Source organism: Hyaena hyaena, unplaced genomic scaffold (genome assembly GCF_003009895.1).
Source record: "Hyaena hyaena isolate Hyena2069 unplaced genomic scaffold, ASM300989v1 scaffold_9, whole genome shotgun sequence".
In the NCBI taxonomy this organism is placed as follows: Eukaryota; Metazoa; Chordata; class Mammalia; order Carnivora; family Hyaenidae; genus Hyaena; species Hyaena hyaena.
This window is the reverse complement of record NW_024080641.1, coordinates 233,917-259,824: the sequence shown is the minus strand read 5'-3', so window position 1 is coordinate 259,824 and position 25,908 is coordinate 233,917. Positions and strand designations below refer to the sequence as shown.

General features: G+C 45.2%; 1 protein-coding gene across 2 annotated transcripts; it reads left to right on the top strand.

The window, feature by feature from the left end:
• The first annotated feature begins 11,238 nt into the window (after nucleotides 1–11,238).
• On the top strand, nucleotides 11,239–25,433 carry SIGLECL1 (SIGLEC family like 1). Of its 2 annotated transcripts, XM_039244386.1 has the most exons (7): nucleotides 11,239–11,978; nucleotides 16,679–16,899; nucleotides 20,326–20,434; nucleotides 21,837–22,118; nucleotides 22,238–22,343; nucleotides 23,315–23,471; nucleotides 24,677–25,433. In XM_039244386.1, exons 3-7 carry the CDS (start codon nucleotides 20,431–20,433, stop codon nucleotides 24,689–24,691), a joined length of 564 nt encoding a protein of 187 aa, XP_039100317.1. In that variant the 5' UTR covers nucleotides 11,239–11,978; nucleotides 16,679–16,899; nucleotides 20,326–20,430; the 3' UTR covers nucleotides 24,692–25,433. The 2 variants fall into 2 exon arrangements, with proteins under 2 accessions (XP_039100317.1, XP_039100314.1); XM_039244383.1 differs by lacking the exon at nucleotides 16,679–16,899.
• The last annotated feature ends 475 nt before the right edge of the window (nucleotides 25,434–25,908 follow it).

Here is a 25,908-nt window from a genome sequence, read left to right as displayed (position 1 = left end):
AAGAAAAAGGCAGATAACCCAATAAAAAGCAAAATATTCAGAGGGCCAATTAGCAGATAGGTAAGTGTTTAACTTCAGTAGCTGTCAAGGAAAGGCAAATAAAAACCCCAATGCTGTGCTATTGCATGGCCACCACATTGGCGAAAATAATAAAAACAATATCAAGAATATCAAGTGTTGGGGCTCCTGAGTGGCTCAGTCGGTTGAGCATCCGACTCCAGCTCAGGTCATGATCTCATGGTTTGTGAGTCCGAGCCCCATGTCAGGCCCTGGGATGTCAGCACAGACAGCCTGCTTTGGATTCTGTGCCTCCCTCTCTCAGCCCTTTCCCCACTCACACTGTGTCTCTGTCTCTCAAGAATAAACGTAAAAAAAAATTTTTTTTTTTTAAAAACAATATCAAGCGTTGGAGACATTACATTAAGGGAAATAAGCCTTCACCAAAAGATAAATACTGCATGATTCCAGTTATACAAAGTATCTAAAGTAATCAAATTCTTAGATACAAAGGTAGAGGGAGTTGGGAGGGGGTGGGGGTTGGCAGATAGGAAGCTGCAATGCAATAGGTAGAGTTTTAGTTCTGCAAGATGAAGGTTTTCTAGAAATCAATGATGTGCATATAGTTAACACTGCTGAATTGTACACTTAAAAATGTTTAAGATTAGGGCACCTAGGTGGCTCAGACGGTGAAGTGTCTGACTTTTGATTTCAGCTCAAGTCATGATCTCACAGCTGTGGATTGAGGCAGCATCAGTCTTCTAGCTGAGCCTGGAGCCTGCTTAAGATTCTTTCTCTCTCTCTCTCTCTGTCCGCCCCTCCGCTTCTTGCGTGTGTGTGCTTTCTTTCTCTCTCTAAAAAAAAGTTTCAGATGGTAGATTTTTATGTTGTTTTGTTTTGTTTTGTTTACCACAATAAAACCAAGTAATATATATAGTGGTCACCAAGGGGTAGAGAGGTTGGGGGAGTGGGTGGGTAGTTAATATGTAATGGGTACAGAATTTCAGTTTAGAAAATTCTAGGGATGGATGGTGGTGATGATTGCACAATGTGAATGTACTTAATGCCACTCATTGTACAGATAAAACAGTATATACTTTACCACAATAAACACTTTTTTTTTTCCTTTGGGTGCCTGGCTGGCTCAGTCAGAAGAGCATGTGATTCTTGATCTCAAGGTTGTGAGTTTGAGCTCCGCATTGGGTGTAGAGATTACTAAATAAATAAATAAAACTTAACCATAATAAATAATAAAATAATAAGTAAAATGAATATAAAATAAATATAAAAATAAAATTAGATAATAAAATTTAAAAAATAATTAAAAACTTAAAAAAATTTTTTTTTCCTAAAGAATATCAGGTGTGCTTCAGCAACACATATACAAAAAGTGGAAAGATCTGGAGAAGATTATTAGTGTGGCCCCTGTACAAGAATAAGAGAGTGAGAATTGGTACAACCATTTGGAAAAATGTTACTCTCTACTAACACTGAGTGCACAAGCCATTGATTTCACTGCAAGGTGTGTATCCAACAGAAGTGCATACAAACAATCACCAAATGTGTGCAAGAAAGTTCTTGGCAGCTGTAGTTGCAATGGATGAAAAATGGAACCTGTCCAAATGCCCACCAGCAGTAAGACAGGTAGATAAACTGCAGAGTAGTCATGCCATGGAATAAGTAAAGGGGAGAATCTTACAAACCTAATGTGGAGTGAAGAACGCAGACACAAGAGTTCCCCGCGATGTGACAGCCTCTTTACAAGGTTAGAAACAGACAAGGCTAATCTTTGGTGTTAGAAGTCAAGATACTGGTTGCTGTTGGGGGATAGTGACTGGAGGGGACAGTGGGGATGTTCTGGGGGTTCCAGGTAAGATCTGTGTCTTGATCTGGGTCTTAATTGCTCAGATGAGGTCACTCTGTGAAATATTTTTAAGTAACACACTTGTGATTTGTGCCCTTTTCTATTTGAATAGTACTCTTTAATGAAATTTGCATTCACCTTTATTTATTTATTTATTTATTTATTTATTTATTTATTGACAGAAACAGTGTGAGTGGGGGAAGAAGAGAGGGGGAGGGAGAGAGAGAGAGAGAGAGAGAACCCCAAGCAGGCGCCATGCTGCCAACCCAGAATCCAACGTGAGGCTTGATCTCCTGAAACCATGAGATCATGACCTGAGCTGAAACCAAGAGTTGGATGTTTAATTGACTGAGCCACCCAGGCTCCACTACACATTCACGTTTTTAAAAAAAGATTATCCTTGGGGCGCCTGGGTGGCTTAGTTGGTTAGGCGCCCGACTTTCACTTGGGTCATGATCTCGCGGTTCGTGGGTTCGAGCCCCGTGTCGGGCTCTGTGCTGGCTGCCAGCTCGGAGCCTGGAGCCTGTTTCAGTCTATGACTCCCTCTCTCTCTGACCCTGCCCTGCTCACGCTGTCTCTCTCTCTCCTAGAAATAAATAAAAAAAAAACATTAAAAAAAATTTAAAAAAAGATTATCCTTGGGGCTCCTGGGTGGCTCAGTCGGTTAAGTGTCCGACTTCGGCTCAGGTTGTGATCTCACGGTTTGTGGGTTTGAGCCCCACGTCGGGCTCTGTGCTGACAGCTAGCTCAGAGCCTGGAGCCTGTTTCAGATTCTGTGTGTCTCTCTCTCTCTCTGACCCTCCCCTGCACATGCTGTCTCTCTCTCTCTCTCTCTCTCAGAAATAAATAAAACATTTTTTAAAAATTTAAAAGAAAAGATTATCCTTGTAAATATCCAACTCTGATTTCCACGAGACTATAAGCTCTCCCAGGGCAGGGACAGCACTACATCTGGCCCTTTGTTTTCAGAGCCCAGCTTTGGACACAGCACATGCAGTGGGCCAGGGAACCTCTGAAATGCCTTGCCCTTGAGTGCAAGGGGACGATGTCTATGGGCTCTGCTGGGGCCTTCAACTTGTACCTCCAGCCCAGGACTCTCTCCTAAACTAAAGCCTTATGTCTTCCTGGATAAAGCCTTATGTCTTCCTGGACATCTCTCTCCCTGAAGGACCACAGACTCTTCAATTTCAATGCATCCCAAATTGGCTCCATGTCTTCCCTTAAGTGGGCTTCTCCCTTCGGTACTCCACCCAGGATGTGAGAATGTCCATCCACCAGCATGGTGCCCGCTATCTCTTCAAGGAGAGTCTCACACTCCTGTGACTGTATTAGCTGCAACTTCCCACCAGAGCACAACTTCTGGTCTGGCACTGAGTGGGATCTTGCAAAACAGGCCTCTTCCCCTTCTCAAACTCACAGGCCCCAAATTAGGGTCTTTTCTGCCTGTTCATTTAAGAAGCCACTGTCTGAACCACTTCCTGAATCTGGTGAGTCTGTCTTCCTCTCCCCCACTGGAGGCTATGAGGCCCCCTTGGCCATAATATAAAATGCCCCCAAGGTCCACTAGTACTCAAGGCCCAATTTCCTGCATGAAACCTTCTTCTACCCCTTCCTGCTATCTTGAGGAAGATTCTGGAACTTCTTTCTCTGGAACCCCACAGACCCCATTCATCTCTCCACTGTAGTTTAATCACAGGATCTAGAGACCATCTTTGTGGTCTTTACGAAGGCGGTAGGGGAAAGCAGTTGAATGTTTAATGCCCTTCTTAATAGCCAAAAAGTAGAAACAACCCAAATGTCCATCAATGGATGAATGGATGAACAAAATGTGGTCTATCCGTGTAATGGAATTTTATTCAACCATAAAAAGAACTGAAGCCCTGATACATACAACATGCATGAACCTCAAAAATATGTTAAATGAAATACACCATACACAAAGGTCACATATTGTATGATTCCATTTCTATGAAATACACAAAATAGGTAAATTCATAGAGACAGAGAGCAGACAAGGGGCTGCCAGGGCTGTGGAGACGAGGGAAGGGAGAGTGACTGTTCTAATGGGTGTAGGGGTTTCTTTTTGGTGTGATAAAAATGTTCTGGAATCAGATAGAGGTGGTAGTTACACAGTATTGTGAACGTACTAAATGCCACTAAATCGTTTGCTTTAAAATCGTTAATTTGGGATCTCCTGGGTGGCTCTGTCAGTAAAGCATCCAACTTCAGCTCAGGTCCTGATCTCACAGTTAAGGTCATGATCTCACAGTACATGAGTTTGAGCCCCACATCGGGCTCACTGCTGTCAGCACAGAGCCTGCTTTAGATGCTCTGCCTCCTCTCTCTTTACCCCTCCCTGATCCCCCTGTCTTTCACTCTCAAAAGAAATCTTTAAAAAATAATTAATTACGGGGCGCCTGGGTGGCTTAGTCGGTTAAGCGTCCAACTTTCGCTTAGGTCATGATCTCACGGTTCGTGGGTTCGAGCCCGTCAGGCTCTGTGCTGCCAGCTCAGAGCCTGGAGCCTGTTTCAGAGTCTGTGACTCCCTCTCTTTCTGACCCTCCCCTGCTCACGCTGTCTCTCTCTCTCTCTCCTAGAAATAAAAATAAAATAAAATAAAAATAATTAATTAATTTTAAATTTCATTAATTTCATGTAACATAATTTCCTCGTGATTAAAAAAAAATAATTTACGTTCTTCAAAGTCATTCTGCCAGGATTCGAATGCCCACTTCACCACTTGACCTCTTGATGTTTCCACTTGTTCCTCCATCAAGTGAGGATAACAATAACAACAAGTGGTTTTGAGAAGGCAGGGAATCAATGTGCACCAGGTGGCATTGTGCCCGGTGTCTGGTGAGCTCCAGGAGCCCCATCGAAGTCCACTCAGCCAAGGGCCAAACGCTGCCCAGGTAATCATTCCACTGGCTAACAACCTCTAGGCTTCAACCTGTGTAGACACGTGATGTCAGATTCTCTGCACACACCCGGATTGAGTGGGCAACTCTGTGGTCCCAGAGAAAGGCCAGTGATGTGCAAGTGAGAAAATAAGAAGTATAAGGCCTATTTCAAGTCTTCACTGCTAGGGTTTAGTTTCACTTCCGCCTCTTTCCGTGCCCATTCTCATGAGTCACCAAGTTCCTGGTTTGTCCCCTCCTCTGCATCCCCAAATCAGGTCTCACTTGACCTCTCCCACAACTCCCAGACCACTGAAACAGCCACCTCCCCAGCCTCTGGGTTCCCCATCAGCCCATCTGTCCCTCACTTGCTAACTGCCCCGTGCCTTTCCCTCCATATGAGGTGTCCTCTCCAATGAGGGCTACTCAAGAATTTCCACAATCCCACAGTCACCTGCCTCACTCTTTTCCCTCAGCCACCACGCCTCACACATCTCCGGCCACATCCTTGCCACTTCCTGAACATCTCCAGCCCCTTGTGCTCTCCATGCTTTCTTCACATGCTTCCATCTCACTGTGATATTATCCCCTTTCTCCATCTTCACGGCACACACTTACCCTTTGAGATCTGGCTCAAATACCACCTCCTCAGACAAGCTGCATTTCCTACCTGACCCCCCCGCCCCCGCAACCCTGCATTCTCCCACGGGTTGGGTTAAGGCATTGTTTACCAACCTCAGCCTTATTGATATGTGGATATGAGGGGCTGAATCATTCTGCTTGTGGCGGTGCAGAGGGGAGGGGGCTGCCCTGTACATTTTGGATGTTAAGCAGCAGCCCTGGTCTCTACCCACAAGATGCCAGGAGCTTCCCACACCTATTTTTGACAACCAAAAATGTCATTGCCAAATGTCCATGGTGGGGGTGGTGCACAAATGTCCCCAGTTGAGAACCACTGAGTTAGAACTGACCTCCTATACACTCACACATACAGAATGACGAAGAACTTTCTCCAGTTCTTTTCAAGGTTACCACAGACACCACTTGACTCCTGGCCAGTTACAAAACAATTAAGTGCATTTCTGTTCCTTTACATCACATTCATGAGGGGAGCCTTGGGAAATCCCTGCTTTTCTTCCCATTTCTTTGTTCTCTACACTTTTGCTGCATGCCCATTATGTGATGGGAACACTTCTTCCAAGAGGAAGAAGATTCAGTTCCTGCCTCAGAAAAGCTCAGTTTCATGGGTAGGATTTGGGGAAGGGACAGAAATATGCAACCTACTAGAACACAGTGTGAGGGCGCCTGGGTGGCTCAGTTGGTTAAGTGTCTGACTTTGGCTTGGGTCATGATCTCATGAGTTTGAGCCCCACATCAGGCTCTGTGCTGACAGAGTGGAGCCTGCTTGGGACTCTCTCTCTCTCTCTCTCTCTGCCCCTCCCCCACTTGCAGGCACACATTCTCTCTCAAAATGAGTAAATAACTTAAAAAAAAAAAACACCACAGTGTGATTAGGCTTCTATAAAGATGGACATGGGATGTTAAACAGATAAGTAGAGCCCATGGTCTGAGGACCCAAAGGCAAAAGCTCTGACCTCTGCTTCACGGGTGAAAAGAGGGTTAGAAAAAGCTTTTCAAGGGGCATTTAGGTGGTTCAGTCAGTTAAGCACCTAACCTTGGCTCAGGTCATGATCTTGAGGTTCATGAGTTCGAGCCCTGCGTCTGTCTCTGTGCTGACAGCTCAGAGCCTGGAGCCTGCTTTATATTCTGTGTCTCCTTCTTTCTCTGCCCCTCCCCTGCTCACTCTGCCTCTTTCTCTCTTAAAAATTAAAAAAATAATAATAGTAAATAAATAACAAAAAGCTTTTCAGGGGCAGGTGGGTGGCTATTCAGTTAAGTGTCCAACTCTTGATTTTGGCTCAGGTCATGATCTCACAGCTCATGGGTTCAAGCCCTGCATCGAACTCTGTGCTGATGGTACACAGCCTGCTTGGGATTCTCTCTCACTCCCTCTCTCTCTGCCCCTCCCCCAGTCATGCTGTCTCTCTCTTTCAAAATAAATAAATAAACTTTATTTTTAAAAGAAAAAGAAAAAAGAGAAAGCTTTTCTGAGAAAACCTCTTTCAAGCCACACCTTGATGGGCAAGCAGGAGTTGGCCAAGCAGAGGAGAGGAAAAGCAGCATGAGGAGTGATAACATCGGGCACAAGGAAGTAGGAGATGACCTGGCAGCTTTTGGGCAAGACCAGTCAGTCTGCACTAGCTGGAACCTGGGGTGAAGGAGACCAGATTAATTTCCTCCTGGAAACTCTGGCTGGGGTCTTGCCCTTGCTCTCCAAAGGCCCTGTCTCTAGGGTAAGGGGGCTGGACTTCATCCTTCAGTATGCCACATAAAAAAACTGAACTTGGATTTAGACAAAGCAAGAGTTTGTTCAAAAGGATTATTGCCATAAGAAAAGGAGATTATTGCAAAAGGGGAAGGAGGACTCCTCTTGCTACAAAACCAGTCCAGATGAATCTGAAAAGATGGAAATGACACAAAGCATCTTTTCTGATCACTGTGGAACACAACTAGAAATTGATGATAAGAAGGGAAACTGGAAAACTCACAAATATGTGGAAATTAAAATAACATGCTCCTAAGCAACCATTGGGTCAATGAAAAAATCATAAGGAAAACCAGATAATACTCAGACAAGTGAAAACTAATATACACCCTGCCAAAATTCATGGGATGCAGTGAAAGCAGTGATCAGAGAGAAATATAAAACTGTAAATGCTCAAGTTAAAAAGGAAGAAGGATTTCAAATAAACTGCTTAATTTCACATATTAAGGAACTAGACAAAAAAAAAATAAATTAAGCCTCAAGCTAGCAAAAGGAACAAAATAATAAAGATTAGAATGGATATTATGAAAGAGAATAGAATAACAATAAAGAAAATCAACAAGACCAAGAGTTGATTCTTTGAAGAGATCAACAAAATTGGCCAACTTTTAGCTAGATCAACTAAGAAAGAAAAAGACTCAAATTACAAAATGAGGAATGAAAGTAGGGACATTGCTACGGATTCTACAAAAATAAAAAAATATTATAAGAGAGTACTATGGTCAATTGTACACCAACAAATAGGGTAACCTAGGTAAATGTGTTTCCTAGAAATACACAATCTGGCCAGACTCAATCATAAAGAAATAAAAAATCTGATAGACCTAGAACTAGTAAGATTGAATTGGGAATCAAAAACCTTTTAACAAAGAAAAGCTGAGCACCAGATGACTTCATGAGTGAGTTCTACCAAACATTAAAGAAGAATTAGGGGCACTTGGCTTGCTCAGTTGGTAAAGCGTGTGGCTCTTGATCTCAGCATTGTAAATTCAAGCCCCACCTTGGCTGTAGAGATTACTTAAAAATAAAACCTCTAGAAAATAGTAATAAATAAAGAATTAATACCACCTCTTCTCAAACTCTTCCAAAAAATCAAAGAGGAGAGAACACTTCTTAACTATTCTATGAGGCCAACTTTATCTTGATACCAAAGCCAGACAAAGACACTACAAGAAAATGAAACTATAAACCAATACCCTTCAGGCATGGCACCAAAACCCAGGTAACAAAAGAAAAAGTAGATAAATTGGACTTCAGGAGATTTGAAGTTTTTCGTGCATCTAATGACTCTTTGGACATTGTGAAAAAGCAACCCATAGAACGGAAAAAAGCATTTGCAAGTCAGATATCTGATAAAGGATTAACAGATAATAGAAGGGGATCCTACAACTCAACAACAAATACGATAACCCAATTTTTTTAATGGTAAAGAACTTGAATAAACATTTCATCAAAGAAGATATATAAATGGCCAGAAAACACTTGAAAAGATGCTCAGCATCACTAGACATTAGGGAAATGCAAATCAAGATCAGAATGAGATACCATTTCATGCTCATGAGGATGGCTATTATCAAAACCAGAAAAAACAAGGTTGATAAGGTTTTGGAGAAGCTGGGAACCTTGTGCTTTGCTGGTGAGAGTGCAGAAGGCTGCAGCCACTGTGGAAAACAGTATGGAGTTTCCTCAAAAAATTAAACATAGAATTATCATATATCCAGGAATTCCACAGTGTGTATTTAGCCAAAGAAAACAAAAATACTAATTTAAAAAAGTACGGGGGCGCCTGGGTGGCTTAGTTGGTTAAGCGTCCGACTTTCACTTAGGTCATGATCTCGCAGTTCGTGGGTTTGAGCCCCGCGTCGTGCTCTGTGCTGACTGCCAGCTCAGAGCCTGGAGCCTGTTTCAGAGTCTGTGACTCCCTCTCTCTCTGACCCTCCCCTCACGCTGTCTCTCTCTCTCTCTCCTAGAAATAAAAAAAAAAACCCAACATTAAAAAAGTAAGTGAACTGCTATGCTTATTGTAGTGTTATTTACAATAGCGAAGACATGGAAGTAACCAAAATGTCCATTCGTAGATGAACGGATAAAGAAGATGTGGTACATATATACAATGGAACATTACTCAGTCATAAAAAAAAGAATGAAATCTTGCCATTTGCAACAAATTTCATGGAGCTAAGTGTATTACGCTAAATGAAATAAATCAGACAGAGAAAGACAAAGACCATATGATTTCACTCATATGTGATATTTAAGAAACACAACAAATGAATAAAGAAAAGAAGAGTAGACTCTTAAAGCACAAAATAGTGGTTGCAAGAGGGGAGGATGAGTGAAATAGATAAAGGTGATTAAGATATATGCTTATGGTGATGAGCACTGTGTGTGTACACTTATGGTGATAACACACTGTGTGCATTAAATAACTATATTGTACATCTAAAACTAATTTAACACTGTATATTGATTACTTCAATTAAAAAAAACATAAACATAACATTACCCCTCAGGGATGTGTAAATTAAAACTGCAATTAAGTATCATTACACAAATACCAGAATGGCTAAAATTAAAGATCAGCTGTTTTCACATGTTGGCAAGGATGTGAAGCATCTGCAATTCTCATAGGTTGCTGGCGCAAGTTTGAGCTGGCTCATTCACTTCAGAAAATTCTTTGGCAGTATGTGACCAACTAATAAACATACACCTAACATGAAACTTTGAGTTCCTGTCCCTTCAGCCTGTTCACAATTAAAGGAAAATTTATTGATGAATAGTAGATATCCTCACTATACCAAGCATGTGGTAAACCCGTTGAAAAAACAGAACAACTCTGCCCACAGTGAGCTTACATTCTAGTGAAGTAGTCAGACTATAAGCAAAACTTTAATTTAGTAGCAAAAAGTATCCTGAAAAAAAAAATTTAAGTTTATTTATTTATTTTGAGAGAGAGGGCGCATGAGCCAGTGAGGGCCAGAGAGAGAGGGAGAGAGAGGTAGCATCACAAGCAGGCTCCACACTGACAGTGAAGAGCCCTACTCCGGGTTGAACCCATGAACCCTGAGATCACAACCTGAGCTGAAACCAAGAATCAGAAGCTTAACCAACTGAGCTACCCAGGTGTCCCAAAAATGTTTTTTTAATGTTTATTTTTATTTATTTTTGAGAGAGACAGTGAGCGAGCGAGCAAGCATCCTACTGACATCACAGAGCCGCAGTCAGGGCTCTAACCCACCCACTGACCGTGAGATCAAGATTCCAGCAGAAATCAAGAGTAGGAGGCTCAACCGGCTGAGCCACCCAGGCACTCCTGAAAAAAAAAATTTTTTTTAATGCTTTATTATTTCTGAGAGAGAGAGAGTGGCAGCGTGAGCAGGGGAGGGTCAGAGAGAGAGGGAGACACAGAATCTGAAGCAGGCTCCAGGCTCTGAGCTGTCAGCACAGAGCCCGACGCGGGGCTCGAACCCACGAACAGTGAGATCATGACCTGAGCCGGAGTCCGACGCTCAACCGACTGAGCCATCCAGGTGCCCCCCCCCCCAAATTTTTTTAATATTTTATTTTTAGGTATTGTCTACTCCCAATGTGGGGCTCCGACTCACACCCCCTAGATCAGGAGTCGATGCCCCGCCTGACTGAGCCAGCCAGGCGGACCCTGAAAACCTTTAATGGCTAAGAAAGTACTTAACGAGTGCATCGAGGAGTTTGAGCCAGCAGAGTCAGGGAGGGTAGAAGAGTTTTCATCAGCATCATCGAGAAGGGCCTCTCAGAAGAAAACGGGCACCCACATGCCCACGGGTTCGCCCACTGTGCGGATTGGTTCAAGTTCTCAAGATTGTTCCCAGGGATTGTCAAGCTTCAGCGGCCTCCTTGATTGGCTGCAGCAGAAGGGCACGTGCAGCCGCTGATTGGTTGCGGGATACGCCCGTGCAGCCGCTGATTGGTTGCGGGATACGCCCGTGCAGCCGCTGATTGGCTTCAGGGTAGCCACGCCCCAGGCAAGGCTGGAAGGCAGGACCCGCGGACTCCAGCCGCGCCGCAACCTTCCCCGCGTCACCGACGGAAGCCCACGAGCATCGGACGCCCTCTCCTGGCCTCTTCTCTTTCCTGGCTACCGTTGAGTGAGCGGCTTGGCGTTGAGACGGCCGAAACTGGGCTACCCTAAAGACGGGGCTTCCCTGTCAGTCAGACGGTCCTGGGCTCAGTCACTGGGGGTCGGTTGGGCACCAGGGCGGTTCTCCCACCTGAGAGGCCTCCTGGAGCCTGTCGGTGGCAGAGACTAGTTTGGATCGCTCGTCTGCGGAGGCTCAGTCAGTTCGCCAGGAGCCTGTCTGCATTCAGCCTGCCACCAAGTCGATCACCAGGTCGGCCTCAAGGGCAGCCAGGGGGGTCACCGGTCTAATAAGCCCGCCAAGCGGTCTGTTGATTAAAGATCAGATTAGCGTCCTTATGAGTCGAACAGGTCCCCTTGCAAACCAATTAATCAGTGAATCTGATAATCCACCTACTTCGTAGCCAGCCCTGCTCGTCTGTTAATTATGCTCGCTCTGAATCCGTCTCTTAATAAATTAATCCCCTTGTGAGGCGCTCAGTCATTAGTCTTTCGGTTATCCCGAGTGTAATCCGGTTAATGAGTTTCTCTGTTAGTCCTTGGCGTCCCTAGAAAATCAGCTTTCCAGTTAGCATAAGTAGGCCAGTCATCCAAAAGTGGGTGTTCCCGCAGCAAGTCGGAAAAGCCCTTTGTAGGATTTAGACTCTGTCAAGGACATACACGGTCGGAAGTGTGCTGAGGACGAAAAATATCCTGGAGCCCTTGGAAGAAGAGCCAAAGGTAAAATGATGGGCAAAGGAAGTATAAAGGGGAGGGAAAAAAGAGGGTGCATGAGGAGTCATCCCCCGTATCTCTACAGCCTGACAGGAGAAAAGCAAGAAGAAATTGGAATTTTAGAGCTAGACGGATCACTCAACCTCAAATTAAAAACCCACTCATGTTACAGATGAGGAAATCAAAGGAAAACCAGAGAGAAGAAAGAAAATATTTGACCAAGTCTATTCAGTGATTTACTAGCAAAGCCTGGGCGAGGACCCAGACAGGACTCATTCCAACATCCAAATGGTGGTTTATTTGTTTGTTTTTAAATGTTTATTTGTTTTTGGGGGGGGGGCAGAGAGAGAGAGAGAGAGAGAATCCCAAGCAGGCTCCAAGCTGTCAGCGCAGAGCCCCACGCAGGGCTTGATCTCACAGACTGTGAGATTGTGACCTGAGTGGAAACCAAGAATCATACGCTTAGCCAACTCAGCTACCCAGGTGCCTGCAGACTGTGCTTTGAAGTAGAAACCAGAGCCTCTGTAGAGTGGCAGGAGGTGAGGTCAGAGAGGTAAAGGGAGAGGGGCTGCCTCATGCAGAGCTTTGGAGAGTTTGGAGCAGAGAAAGGGCAGGCTCTTACTGAGGTGTTGATAGGCTTCCTCTGGCCACAACACAGGGAATAGAATGGACAGGGACTAAGGCAAAGCAGCAAGGCTAGTAAGCAGGTCCCTGCAGTGGTCTGGGTGAGCGAGGCTGGTGGCTTGGGCCAGGGTGGCAGCAGTGGAGGTGACGAGAAGTGGTGAGGTTTTGAGTGTATTTTGTTTTTTTGTGTGTGTGTTTTTAAAAGTTTTTTAATGTATTTATTTTTGAAGGAGAGAGAGATAGAGTGTGAGCAGAAGAGGGGCAGAGACGAAGACACAGAATCTGAAGCAGGTTCCAGGCTCTGAGCTGCCAGCACAGAACCTGATGTGGAGCTCAAACCCACGAACCACGAGATCATGACCTAAGCCAAAGTCAGACGTTTAACCAACTGAGCCACCCAGGTGCCCCTTGAGTGTATTTTGAAAGCAGTGCCCACAGGATTTTCCAACATGGCTGCCGGCCATGAGAGAAAAGAGAGTAGTCACAAAGGACTCGAAGGTTTAGACTCTTGATTTCTTCCTATGTACTATTTCATTTGATTTAGAGACATGTTTCCTAAGTTTTAGGTGATTCGTGGTTTGTTTTTTTTTTCCTTTTTCTGAGATGAGACCAAGGATGTTTGAACTTTTAATATTACTTTTTACCCTTGCTCTGTTGCCTACAGGCCAAAGAATGTAGGTAGTTTATACATTTTTCTGCTTCTTGGATTTTTCTGCTTCTTGGAAGGTTGACGTGGAGCAAGAGGAACTTGAGTTTTATTTTTTTTTTTATTTTTTTTACAAATAGTTTATTGTCAAATTAGTTTCTACATAACACTCAGTGCTCATCCCCAAAGTGCCCTCCTTCATGCCCATCCCCCCCTCCCCCCCACATCCATCAGTCCTCAGTTTTTGTCAGCATTCAAGAGTCTCTCATGGTTTGCCTCTCTCCCTTTCCTCCACCATTTCCGCCCTTCTTCTCCCCCTTGGTCCTCCGTCAAGAGGAACTTGAGTTTTAAATCCATCTCTAACTACACTGGATCAATGCTCTGGGAAAATCACTTCTTTGCTTGAGCTTCAGTTTGAGGAAACTGTAAGACTTAATTCCTCAGGGTTCCTGGAAACAAGAAAAGATGACCCAAATGAGAACAAACAAGTTACTTATTCAGAGTTTGCTGTAGCAGGAGAGTCAGCCACCATCACTTGCATTTGGCAACAACTCAAAGGGAAGCAGCATGGTGGATAAAAAGAAGGATTTCAGATAGGGTCTGATTGGAGATTGTTATCATGGGGAAGCTGGAGGTTAGCTAATTAGAAGTAGGGGCAATTTAGGGGCGCTTGGGTAGCTCAGTCAGTTGAGCATCTGACTCTTGGTTTTGGCTCAGGTCATGATCCCAGGGTCATGGGATCAAGCCCTTGTGACAGGCTCCAGGCGTGCCTTAAGATTAAGATTCTCTTTCTCTCCCTCTGCCCTGTGGCTCTCTCTCTCTCTCTGTCTCGAAGGAAGGAAGGAAGGAAGGAAGGAAGGAAGGAAGGAAGGAAGGGGTGGGAGTATCTCATGTGATTGAATTGGGGAGCAGGGTCTACTTTGGTTCTGTGCTGGAAGCAGGGGCAAAAAATAGGGAAGCTGGCATTCCCTTTAGAAGTGAGGGTGGTTGGGGCACCTGGGTGGCTTAGTCGGTTAAGCGTCCGACTTTCGCTTAGGTCATGATCTCGCGGTTCGTGGGTTCGAGCCCTGCGTCGGGCTCTGTGCTGACTGCCAGCTCAGAGCCTGGAGCCTGTTTCAGTCTGTGACTCCCTGTCTCTCTGACCCTCCCCTGCTCACGCTGTCTCTCTCTCTCTCTCCTAGAAATAAAAATAAATACATACATACATACATAAATAAAATAAAATAAAATAAAATAAAATAAAATAAAAAAAAAAAGTGAGGGTGGTTTTAGAGACCTCTAAAGTCTACAATTGGTATCAGAAGTGAGGGCCTTTTAGGGAGCCCAAAGAGTGACTCAGTCGGTAAGCTTCTGACTTCAGCTCAGGTCATGATCTCATGGTTTGCGAGTTTGAGCCCCACATTGGGCTCTGTGCTGAAAACTCAGAGCCTGGAGCCTGCTTCACATTTGGTGTCTCCCTCTCTCTCTTTCCTTTCCCCACTCTCACTCTGTATCTCTCTCTCTCTCTCTCTCAAAAATAAGTAAACATTAAAAAAAAGTGAGGGTATGTTTTTGGGACTGTTCCCTAATTTTGCAGTTGGCCTCAGAAATGAGGTTTGTGAGAACCTTAACTCAGTGATACATATGGTTTGGGGAGAGCAAAGATGTGAAATCAGGGGATGAGGAACCTTTCATTCCTGTATGTCCCCAAAGTCACTCATGAGCATGAAAATACAGCTGTTCTGCAATTAGTTACAGGAAGTTAAAGTTACCAATGTTTTTTGGTTTTTTAAATTATGGATCCAACTCTGAAGAAGTTGACTCACTAGATGCATAAGGAAATTCAAAATCTCAAGAAACAAGCTAAATATAACAATCCCTTGGCTGCTTTTATCTGTAAAAGCTATAATGAAAGTAAAGAAAAGAGCTGAGTGGATCCTAATGCTAGTCCAAGTTTGGGTTCTGTCCAGTCTGAGCTATGGCTGCTGGTCTCAGGGCTACCACTGGAACAATAGGTAGCCAAGAAAATTAAAGTGATTCACAAGACAATGGAGAAAGATAAAGGGAGTGTCAAAGGGACTCATCTCAACAGAGAGGAAAATCTTTAAACAGTTATGAAGAAATTGAATGAATAAGGGCACCTCGGTGGCTCAGTCAGTTAAGCCTCCAACTTTGGCTCAGGTCATGATCTCATGGTTTGTAAGTTTGAGCCCCACGTCAGGTTCTGTGCTGCCAGCTCAGAGCCTGGAATCTGCTTCAGATTCTGTGTCTCCCTCTCTCTCTGCCCCTCCCCTACTCATGTTCTCTCTCTCTCTCTCTGTCTCTCAAAAGTAAACATTAAAAAAATAAAGAAACTGAATGAATAAAATGGAAATTGATGGGCTCAAAACAAAGGTCTCAGTGCAGTGCTCTTGGAGTTTGGGTGGACCCTCAGATATCCCCCCAACTTTGAAGGATCCCAATAAAATCTGTTCTAGTTGCCCTAGTGTGGAAGAATTTCACAAGCCCAAAGGCAACTATGACACTGGGACCTGAACTTCAAGTTGCTTGTGGTCATGGTCCATGATTTAATCAATATGATGATTGGTCAGGAGTGCGTGGGTGGCTCAGTTGTTTGAGCAACCTACTCTTGACTTCAGCTCAGGTCATGATCTTGCAGTTTGTGGGATCAAGCCCGGAGTCCAGCTCTGCACTGACAGTGCAGGACCTGCTTGGAATTCTCTCTCTCCTTCTCTCTCTGCCTGTCCCCAATGTGTGCTTGCTCTCTCAAAATAAATAAATATTCTTTAAAAGAAATAAAAGATGATGATTGGTAAAAGGGCCTGGTTCATTGGCTCCATGCCCAGCCGGGGACTCAAAGCCACATGCACATTTGTGGTAAAATGGTCATGAGAAGAGATGCTTCTGGGATTCCTTAAGCTGGGGCCCCCATGCATTGTGAGTCCTAGTGGGAGTTATAGTTAGATTGGGAAGATACAGGAATAGACGGATTAAGGGAGTTAAAGTGGAGGTTTAGATGAAAAATATAATACTTGAACAGATTTTATGTGAATCCATTGTGTCTCCTCCCTCATCTGAATGTACGTACATACTGCGCCTGACTGGGAAACACCTCCCTTACCTACTATTATGAAACAGGAGGCATGTAAATCCTCCCTTCAGCCAGCATATGCTAAATGGGAACCAATAAAATTGCCCAAGCCCACACAGGTTGTTAATTAGAAAAATATAGGATACCTGGTGGGGGAAAAAAAAACAACATATCAGAAGCCAGCGTTTGAATGATTTAGATTTTGGGTGACACATATTCTACATTTGGGAATATGGCCAACTCCTAACCATAAAACCACTAGAGTGAAGTCTTGGAGTCTTTATGCAGACTGCATTTTATGGCAATAGCCAGCGAGCACCACCCTGTGGCAACCACTGGGATTTTTTTTTTTTTTTTTTTAATCAGGAAATTTCCATTTGAGAGACGTACAACTAGCTGGCTATTGAACTCTGATGGAAACTGCCCATAGGACTGAGGGAAGTAAAATAATCCTGAAACCTGAAATACCCATGATACCTTTGGTAATGTTGGACACACGTGCTAATAAGGAAGACCAGGTCCAGAAGAGTTCAGTAATACATGGAAATGGTTTATAGAGGAACGTGGGACCGTGGGAATGTGAGGAGGTAGGCATCGTATTCGTGAGCAGGTGACCTCTTTCCTTTCCTTTTACCACCTGAAGAGCTGCCACTTGGGTGGTGACAGTGAGTCGCTCTCAATTGACCAATAAAGAGCTGCTTGGTTTATGGAAGGCTGTTTCAACATGAATGGGTTCCTTTGAGTGGGAAATATTAACAATGGTATGCTAGTAAATATTTACTAGCCAGATCTCCAAAGGGAAAAAGAAACCCTGAATTGTAGTATTGCCAACGTCTGCTGTGTAGAAACTCTCACTGGAGACAGTTTCAAGCCACCAACTCATCATCATATAGAGTTAAGAAGAGATACAGTAGCACACCGTTATGTGGTATTTCCATCACACAGATACAATACGGTGTGAATAACCTCAAGGACACATAACTGTAAAATGCAATAGAAAAATCATGAAGTAATCAGTTTTGAGTGCTTATTACCTTTGTTTTTAATATGATTTGTTTATAAGTTTATACAGCTTAATTTTTAATAATGGCTGTGTTTGACAACCAGCTTGTAACATTTTTGAAAATTTAATAATCAGCTTTTTAAAGCTGGTTTACGCAGGCTCCATCCCACTGATGGATATTGTTTAGAAACCACGACATAGGTGCTAAGCATGTTTATCACTAGGGATATGCCATTACTTCTAGGGTCTTTCAATGAACAGAATATGGAAATAGAATTTGTTCTTTTAAGCCAAGGGTTTGTATTGATAGCTTGTCTCCCTTAAGACAGTACCGTCAGAGCACTGCATTCCAAGGTTACTTCAAGTAGATATTCTTTCAGGATGGTTCTGTTATCATTGTTTTAATTTGTTTACTAGATCTTGTTTGTGTTCAAATTTAGGGTTTTGCTTTCTTTTTCCCTTCTAGGTTTGAGTGACCTTTCTGAACAGTAAAATATCAATATCGTTGGAAAGGTTGTTTTATTTTTCCTTGACCAAAACTGTGTCACCCGACTAGCGGGACATTCACATGAGGAAACCTGGGAACAATAATATTTATTATTTTTGGTCTCTGTAGTGGAGACAACAGGGATAATGGTGTGGGGATACCTCCTGGGCCAGAAGCCAGCAGCATCTGCCACAAGGTGTTACAGACTAGGGACACTTCCCCTCATCCTGCCTTTTCCAGGAATTTACTCAGAAATGAAGGACTCATGGCCCAGAGAAGGAAAGGATTTGTCTGTGGTCCTCCAGTGAATCAGTGACATAACTTATATAATCAGTGCTCAAATCCAGGGTCCCTGCTCTTAAGTCGACTCTTTATTTAAACTATTCCCCCCACACCACACCACCCCTGATAGTTTGAGGAAAGACAAGATGGACAGGTGAATATTTTATCAGTGACTATAAAACAAGGTCATTTTCTTTCTTTCTTTTTTAATGTTTACTTATTTATTTTGAAGGGGGGAGGAGCAGATCGAGAGGGAGAGAGAGAATCCCAAGTAAGCTCTGCACTGTCAGCACAGAGCCCGACACAGGGCTCGCTCTCACAAACTGTGAGATTGTGACCTGAGCCAAGATCAAGGGTAGGACCCTTGGGGTGCCTGGGTGGCTCAGTTTGTTAAGTGCCTGTCTCTTGATTTTGGCTCAGGTCACAATCTAACAGTCTGTGAGTTGGAGCCCCACGTTGGGCTCCGAGCTGTCCACATGCAGCCTGCTTGGGATTCTCTCTCTCTCTCTCTCTCTCTCTCAAAATAAATGAACTTAAAAAAAAAAGAGTCAGATGTTTAACCCACTGAGCCACCCAGGCACCCCAAGCAAGGTCATTTTCTAAGCTCTTCTGAGGTCACAAGGGTCTGTTTGATGTAGGGCCTTCCCTTAAAGGGCTCAGTCTCAGGCAGATCCGCTACTAAAATATTTCATTAGCTTCCCAACTAGAGTGACCTAACCAAATAAGAGTTTGCCTTCCTCACCCAAAGAGATGTACAGAGATAGGCTGTGCAGAGGCTGGTGTAGCCATCAGGGATTGGGCTCCTCAAAACTGTTCTGCTAGAATATCCTTCATGAGTGGTGTTCATCCTCGTAGTCACCTCATGGCTGCCAAATGGCTGCTCTACCTCCAGGATCACATCCATGTTCTAGGGAGGAAGGAGAAGAAAGTGGCAAGGAAGAAGGAAATGACAGTATCAGGAAAGGAAGACTTTCCCAGGAACCCCAGCCCACTTCCAATAGAACAATGTCGGGTGCCACCAGTTAACTGCAAAGGAGGACAAAACAGTGCTTTAACTTGCACCAACGCACCCATAAACAAAGTTAGGTTTGTTAGTAATGAAGAGCAGGGTGGATAGTTGTTGTTTTGCTGCATAAAACAACTCCACTAGGAGGGAAAAACAGACTCTTTCCTCAAGAAACTACAAAGGAAATACTTGGGTCCTTCTGGAAAGGGAGAGATTTCTGCACTTCTGACCTGGCAGAGAGATCAGGAGATGCAGGAAGTGGCACGGAACTCAGCTTTGAAACTGAAGTAGGATTTGAAGGTGCGCGGAGCAGAGTTGCCAGAGGAAAAGCTACGAAAAGGGAACGATGTGTAAGGTGAACACTGGAGAAGGCAGCACTTTCCCTTTGGTGTGGAAAATGTTGGGAAAGGCACAGGGGGTGGGGCAGAAAGCAAGGGGGAGGCAAAATTGTGGAGAATCGCATTTGCAAAGCAAAGAAGTTTGGAACTTATCCTATCAGCAGTAGGAGTTCCTGTCCATTTCCATTTTCCCAAAGGATCTAAGGTTGTCCCCTCCTTGGGGCACCTGGGTGGCTCAGTCAGTTGAGCGTCTGACTTTGGCTCAGGTCATGATCTCACGGTTTGTGAGTTTGAGCCTTGCATCCAGCTCACTGCTGTTGGTGCAGAGCCTTCTTCAGAGCCTCTGTTCCCCTCTCTCTCTGCCCTTCCCCCACTTGTGCTCTCTCTCCCTCTCTCTCTCTCAGAAATAAATAAACTTAAAAAGAAAGAAAGAAAGCTGTCCCATCCTCTCCATCCCTCACGGCCCACATACCAACTCAAGCATGTCTTTCTTTCCGGACCATCACTCCTCCCTGGCCACCTGGCCTGAGTCGCTCCTGTTCTAGGCAGTTCCTCTTGTGGCTCCTATGGGAATACCCAGACTGGTCCTGTCCCCCTGAGATACACGGCCCTTCCATGAAACCCTATTTGCTTTGAGACAGAACCCAAGGGATATGGTAACTGAGTTTCTCCCAAGTGGGCTGGGTCTGGGAGGGAAAGACCAGGGGAGAGAGAAAGAGATGTGGCATTGGGGTCGCCCAGAGGCTATAGGGGTGCTTCCTGTCCCTAGATGCTCTTGAACATCTCACCCCATGTAATTCCGGCTTCTGAGGATGGACAGACCTCCAGGATGACCTGAGACACAAGCCCCTAGCTTGCTGAGAATAATTTCTATTTCCCACCCACATCCTCTTTCAGTTATTCGCCATCTCATCCCTCCTGAACCACATGGCTCTGATGTGAGAGCCAGCTGAGGCAAAGACCCTGGGCCCCTCCTCTTCCTGAGGACCATTGCTGCTGCAGATGGGTGAGTAGTGGCGAGAGGCAGCGCTGGAGGTGTCTGAGGTGCCAGGACCAGGGTGAGCTGGGCTACAGGGTCTCAGAAGAGGACATAAGGGTGTAAGGTACCAAATAACCAACACAGATTAGACATCTGTGTGTCGGATCCTGAAGAGCAGATTGAGCCAGGGAGCGGAGTTAGGGGTGAGAGTGGGCGCTCAGCCAGGGAGGTTGAACATATGAGCACAAAATGCTGGAAGACCCAGAGTTAGTCAGTTTTCCTGGGTTTGTCAGTAACTGTCCACAGGCATGCTTTCTCAGATGGTAAAAATACATAATCCAGAGGACAGCAGTGGGAGAGAATCCCTGCAAACTCCTCTCCCCCGCCCCTGTGTGACCCAGATGTAAAGTCCAAGATCAAAGGCTACTGTTTAGGGGGAAATGACCCCTTTCTTCCAGTAATCTCAAACAACTCCCAGTGACAATATATGCATTGTCAGTAATATTAAGAACTGATTCCTCATTAGAGACCTTGAAGAGGGTGACTGTTCCCTATTAACTGACGAAAGTCACCAAGTGGATACCATATCCCACCTGTTCTGTGTAGCGTGAAGCAGGCTCAGTGTTCTTACCCAGAAAGTGCCATAGTGATCTCTGCTTAGGATGAGTGCTCCAAGGCCACTTGGGACTGGGAAGAAGAAAATCTAGCAAAGTGTTCTATTTATTGAATGGGGAACTCTTTACCATGTACTCAGCTAGGAACACTGCCAACCGCCGGGAATTCATTCCTTTTTTTAAGTTTATTTATTTTGGGGGGTGGGGTGCAGAGAGAGAGGGAGAGAGGTAGAGAGAGAATCCCAAGCAGACTCCACGTTGTCAGCGCACAGCTCAGTGTGGGGCTCAAACTCACAAACTGTGAGATCATGACCTGAGCCAAAACCAATTCACCCAGGTGCCCCAGGGCATTTATACTTACATTGATGATATCATGATACAGGTTCAGCGAATACCCCTATTTTCCAAACTGGTAAAGAGCAAAGAGAGGGGAAGTGACTTGCCCAACAGCATCTGGACAGTAAAAGAGAGTGGGAGAACTTGATCACAGAGGGAGCTGGGAAGAAGCAGAGCCTGAGGGATGGAAGGAAGAGTCTGGGGGTGGGGGTGGGGGTCAGGTAAGGGCTCATAGGCAGTGTAGATTCTCAGGAAGTTCCCTTGCCATTAGTCAGGTCCAACGATCACTTTGAGGCCAGGTGAGGGGAAAGAATGAAGGGGAGCTTGTCTGTGAAGCCCAGCTCCTCTGGGCTTCCAGAAAGTCTTTTGGAAGCTCCTTGGAAGTCATGAATAAGGAGAAGGCTGGGTCCTGGAGGAAGTGGAAGTCAGGAAGTCAGGAAGTCAGGATGCTTGCTGATTGCTGACCCTCTTCCCCACAGCACCTGCCAGCCTGCTCTATTCTTCCTGTTCCTTGGAGAAGACTCTTCTGTGCAGCTGTTCCTTCTATGGGATCCCCACACCCTCTGTGCAGTGGTGGATGGGAGGGGCTCCCATGGGTGTGAACAGTGTGGATAGCAGTGTCCAGGTGACTTCCACCATAATCGCCCCCTGGGCCAACAGCACCATCAGCCTGACAGAGCAGCCAAAAATGAGCACGAGCCTTCTCTGTGAGGGGAAGAACCAAAATGGAACCCATGCTTTGAGCATCCTATTGATGCCAAGTGAGGGTAGAGGGGGCACAGTGCCTGGGTGAGGAAGTGGGATGGGGAGGGTGCAGAGCTTGGACTCTGACTCCAGGCTCTCAGGAGAGAAGCCTGTCTCACATGCTCTCTTCCTCCAGGAAAGAGTTCTTTTCTTCCCCAGACTTTCATGGAAGGGCTGATCCAGGGCGTGGTCTATGGAGCCATTGCTGCTGCACTTCTGTTCTTCTGCCTCATCCCACTCATGTGAGCACCAGGGCTAAAACCATTCCCAGCAGGCCCTGGCCTCAGTGCTGGCAGGGAAAGGGAAAGACAGAACGGTTGGCCCCAAGGAGCTAAGGGTCTAGCAAGGGAAGGAGGCACCAAACATGGTCACCACAGTCCAGGGCCATCCAGGACTATGCTGAGCCACAAACAAGGCCCAAGGGAAATTTCAGTGAATTTCATAAAGGAGAAAGCAAAAGAGGAAGTGGCAGCCACGGAAAAGCCAGCAGAGCTCCCCAGGGTGCTGTCTGAAGTGGTCCTGAGGGGCTGAGTGCTCATTTGCTGGGTGGAAAGTAGTATATGCAGACCCCAGAGACACATTTGAGGAATTGCCGGTGTCTCTGTGCAATGTCAGGTGCATTGAGAGTGACAGGAAATGGCTAAACATGAAGTTGAAAAAGCTTCTTGGTGTTAGTTCATAAAGACTCTTGAAACTTGGCTAAATGTTTTGGCTAGAAGCCCAGAGTAAGGAGGCCAGAGGTCAGGCCAGAGAGCTTGGCACAGGGAGGCCTCTGGCCAGTCAAAGTATCTTGGACTTGATCCTCAGTTGGGAGCCATGGAACAGTGCTAAGCTGGGAAGAAAAGCTCCTAGTGCAGGGTGTCTGTACACAGAGCAGAGGGCAAGAGCCAGAGGCATGAGGCCAGGCAGGAAGACTACACAGCAAAGAGCCCAGTGTGGGCTGGGTAAGTGATGAGGGGCAGTCAGAGAGATGATGATACTTGGGACTAACTGGCTATCAGGGGTGAGAAAGAAGAGCCACAATAAGCGAGGTTTCCCCATTGTACAGAGGACAAAACCAATTCCCAGAGAGGTTGTGTGGCTTGCCCTAGATAACACAGCAAGCCAGTGGTGTCGTTGAAGCTAACCAAAACTTCTGGTCAAGACCAGAGCCCACTGGGGGTGGGGGGACAGAGAGCCAGAACTGATCAGGGGAGGGGGGTCATTTTCTTAGAATGAAACATATCAGAAGGAAGCTGGCAAAGAAAATTGCAGCAGTCAAAGCAGAAAAGAGCCCAAAAGTCAGAGCATGCCAAGAACCCAAGATGTCTCTGAAGCCTAAGGAGCCAGAAAAATCCGCAATCACTCCATCTTCAGAGAGCCAGATATTGGTGGGTACCCATTGTGTCTAGTCTAGTCTATCAGCATAATGGCAATAAGACTCATGAGGAGAGGCACATACAGTGTTTAAAGGAGTCACCACCATCAGTCCTATAGGGCATCTAGAATGTCAGAATGTGCTTGCAGATTATTTTATAGATGGTGAAGCCAAGGCCCACAGAGGGGAAGAAGGATGAAAATTAAGAGAAATAACTCTTAAGGGTAATTAGAATCAGCAATGTGTACACACACACACACACACACACACACACACACCTTTACACTGAGTCCCCATTGAGACCAGGGTTGAAAGAACCCCTAACAGTGTTTGTGGCATCAGAATAGAAGCCAAAGGCTTTGGTCTCTGAGCGTTTGGTAGACTGTGGTCAACACGGTATGTAGATACCATAGGCCCAAGTTAGCCTGAAGTGCTTGGAGAGCAGACCAAAGCCAAGGTATTCCTTCATTTACCTTGCACCCCATATCCTCAGCAGGGCTTGGAAGAGGCAGGCCTCACAGTTATGTACCATTTTGAGTTCTCTAGGACTGGAAATGCTCTGCTGCCCTCCTGTAGCCCTGCACCAGAAGCTGGTGTCCCTTTGTGGATAAACCATGCAGCTGTTAAATTCCACCAAGATATCCTACAGTATCTCCCAACCCCCATGCTGGGCAATGCCGGGGCCTCAGAAATGGGTCAGACTCAGGCCCCTGTCCTCAGAGAGCAAGCAGGCTGGTGGGAAGGCAGCCTTGCAGCAACAGGGCTGAGACAGGGGTTGTGGTTGAGGAGGGAGGGACTGACCCTCCCTGGGGAAGTCAGGCAGAACTCCCCAGAAGACTCTGGGGAACATCAGGTGGCTCCTAGTGCTGGGAATGCACAGGAAGGTACAGTGAGAGAAAACAGGTTTGCAGATCATGGGGTTCTGAGAAAAGGTGACGACAATGCCTGCTCCACGTTGCTGTAATTCTGTGCTCACAGGGAGACATAGGATTCTGTCCATTTAAGAATTGGATACCTCACTTGAATGCTGAGAACAAACCGAGGACTGATGGGTGTGGGGGAAGGGGGAGATGGGCATGGAGGAGGGCACTTGTGGGGATGAGCACTGGGTGTTATATGGAAAACAGCTTGACAATAAACTATTTGTGAAAAAAAAAAGAATTGGATACCTCACTTCTAGACTTATTCCAACATTCTTCTTTCTTTACCTTTCTCTAGCACCACGTACCTTAAACTTCCAGAAAAAGCAAGGTAAACCAGAGCTCATGAAGCCTATGAAAACTATGTGCCTACCTGCAGTCTCCAATATCTGTGGGATTACCAAAGTCCACAGAATCCTGGAGTCTATAACAAACCGGGATCCCAGGAGTCTCCTCAGCTCACAAAGCCCTCTCAAGGCCCCACCTGTCCCTCACACTGACTGGCTCTCCATTGAACAGAGTTACTCTGGGACCTGGTCTTGGAAACTTTGAAAGCAAACTCTATGATCTGTTGTTCAGGTTAACCAGAAGAAGTATGCTCTGGCCTGGGATGGTGTCAAAGGAAGGAAAAATAAATGTGAGACTATGGTCCAGAAGTAGTTTTGAGCCCCTATTGTATGTCCAGAACTTGGAATATACGTACAAGAGCACCAGGCTTTGGACCCATTATATATGGATTGAATCCCAACTTTAATGCCCAGTGGCTATATGTCTTTGGATAAGACCTTCACCCTGCCCCCTTTGAACTTCAGTATCCTCACCTGAGGGATACATGGGTAGAGAGTGAGTGAAAAGTAGTATCCGGAGGTGCAGTCGGAGAAAAGACACAAAGACCATCCCAATGGGTGGGAATGAATTCCAAGATAAGTCATTGGAGCTTTATCTGGTAGGCTATTAATCCTGATTCCCTTAGAATGTACGTTCCACAAGAACAGGGATCTTGTCTGTCTGGTTTTCTATTTGAACCACCAGCACCTAGAATGGTTCCTAAAATATAATAGACTCTTGAAAATGTTTGTTGAATAATTGAATGGATGAATGAATGATAATCTGTTGCAAGGTTTGAAGCAAAGAATGCATACATAACATACATACATAGTAAAATCATTCTAGGAGTAGTTATTCAACTTAGAAGATAGAAGACTGGAGGCAAAGAGCCTCGTTAAGAGGTTAGTGCAGTATCTCTTGGCTGGAAGGCAGGCACACAAGAAATGAGAACAGGGATCTGGCATAAGGATGGACTATGGCTGTGTATTGTTCCCCTCTGAATGGATGACATCCTCCCTTCAGGAGCCAGATGCTGGTAATTTTTAGAGGTTGCAAAAAAGGGTCATTTCTTCCTGGAGGCATTATTTGTGCGTAAATCCAGTGGTTCTCCATCCAGCACCAATGCGATGGTCATCCTGTACTCAAGAGCAGATGTTTATATAAGCCCTAATGCAGGGACGCTTCTTTGGCATACAGTTCACA

Excerpts from the sequence above, each read along its gene's own strand:
- SIGLECL1 (XM_039244383.1), top strand. Across the intron at positions 22,119-22,237 it reads GAGCATCCTATTGATGCCAA|GAAAGAGTTCTTTTCTTCCC; the intron begins GTGAGGGTAGAG and ends CTCTTCCTCCAG. Across the intron at positions 22,344-23,314 it reads TTCTGCCTCATCCCACTCAT|AATGAAACATATCAGAAGGA; the intron begins GTGAGCACCAGG and ends TCATTTTCTTAG.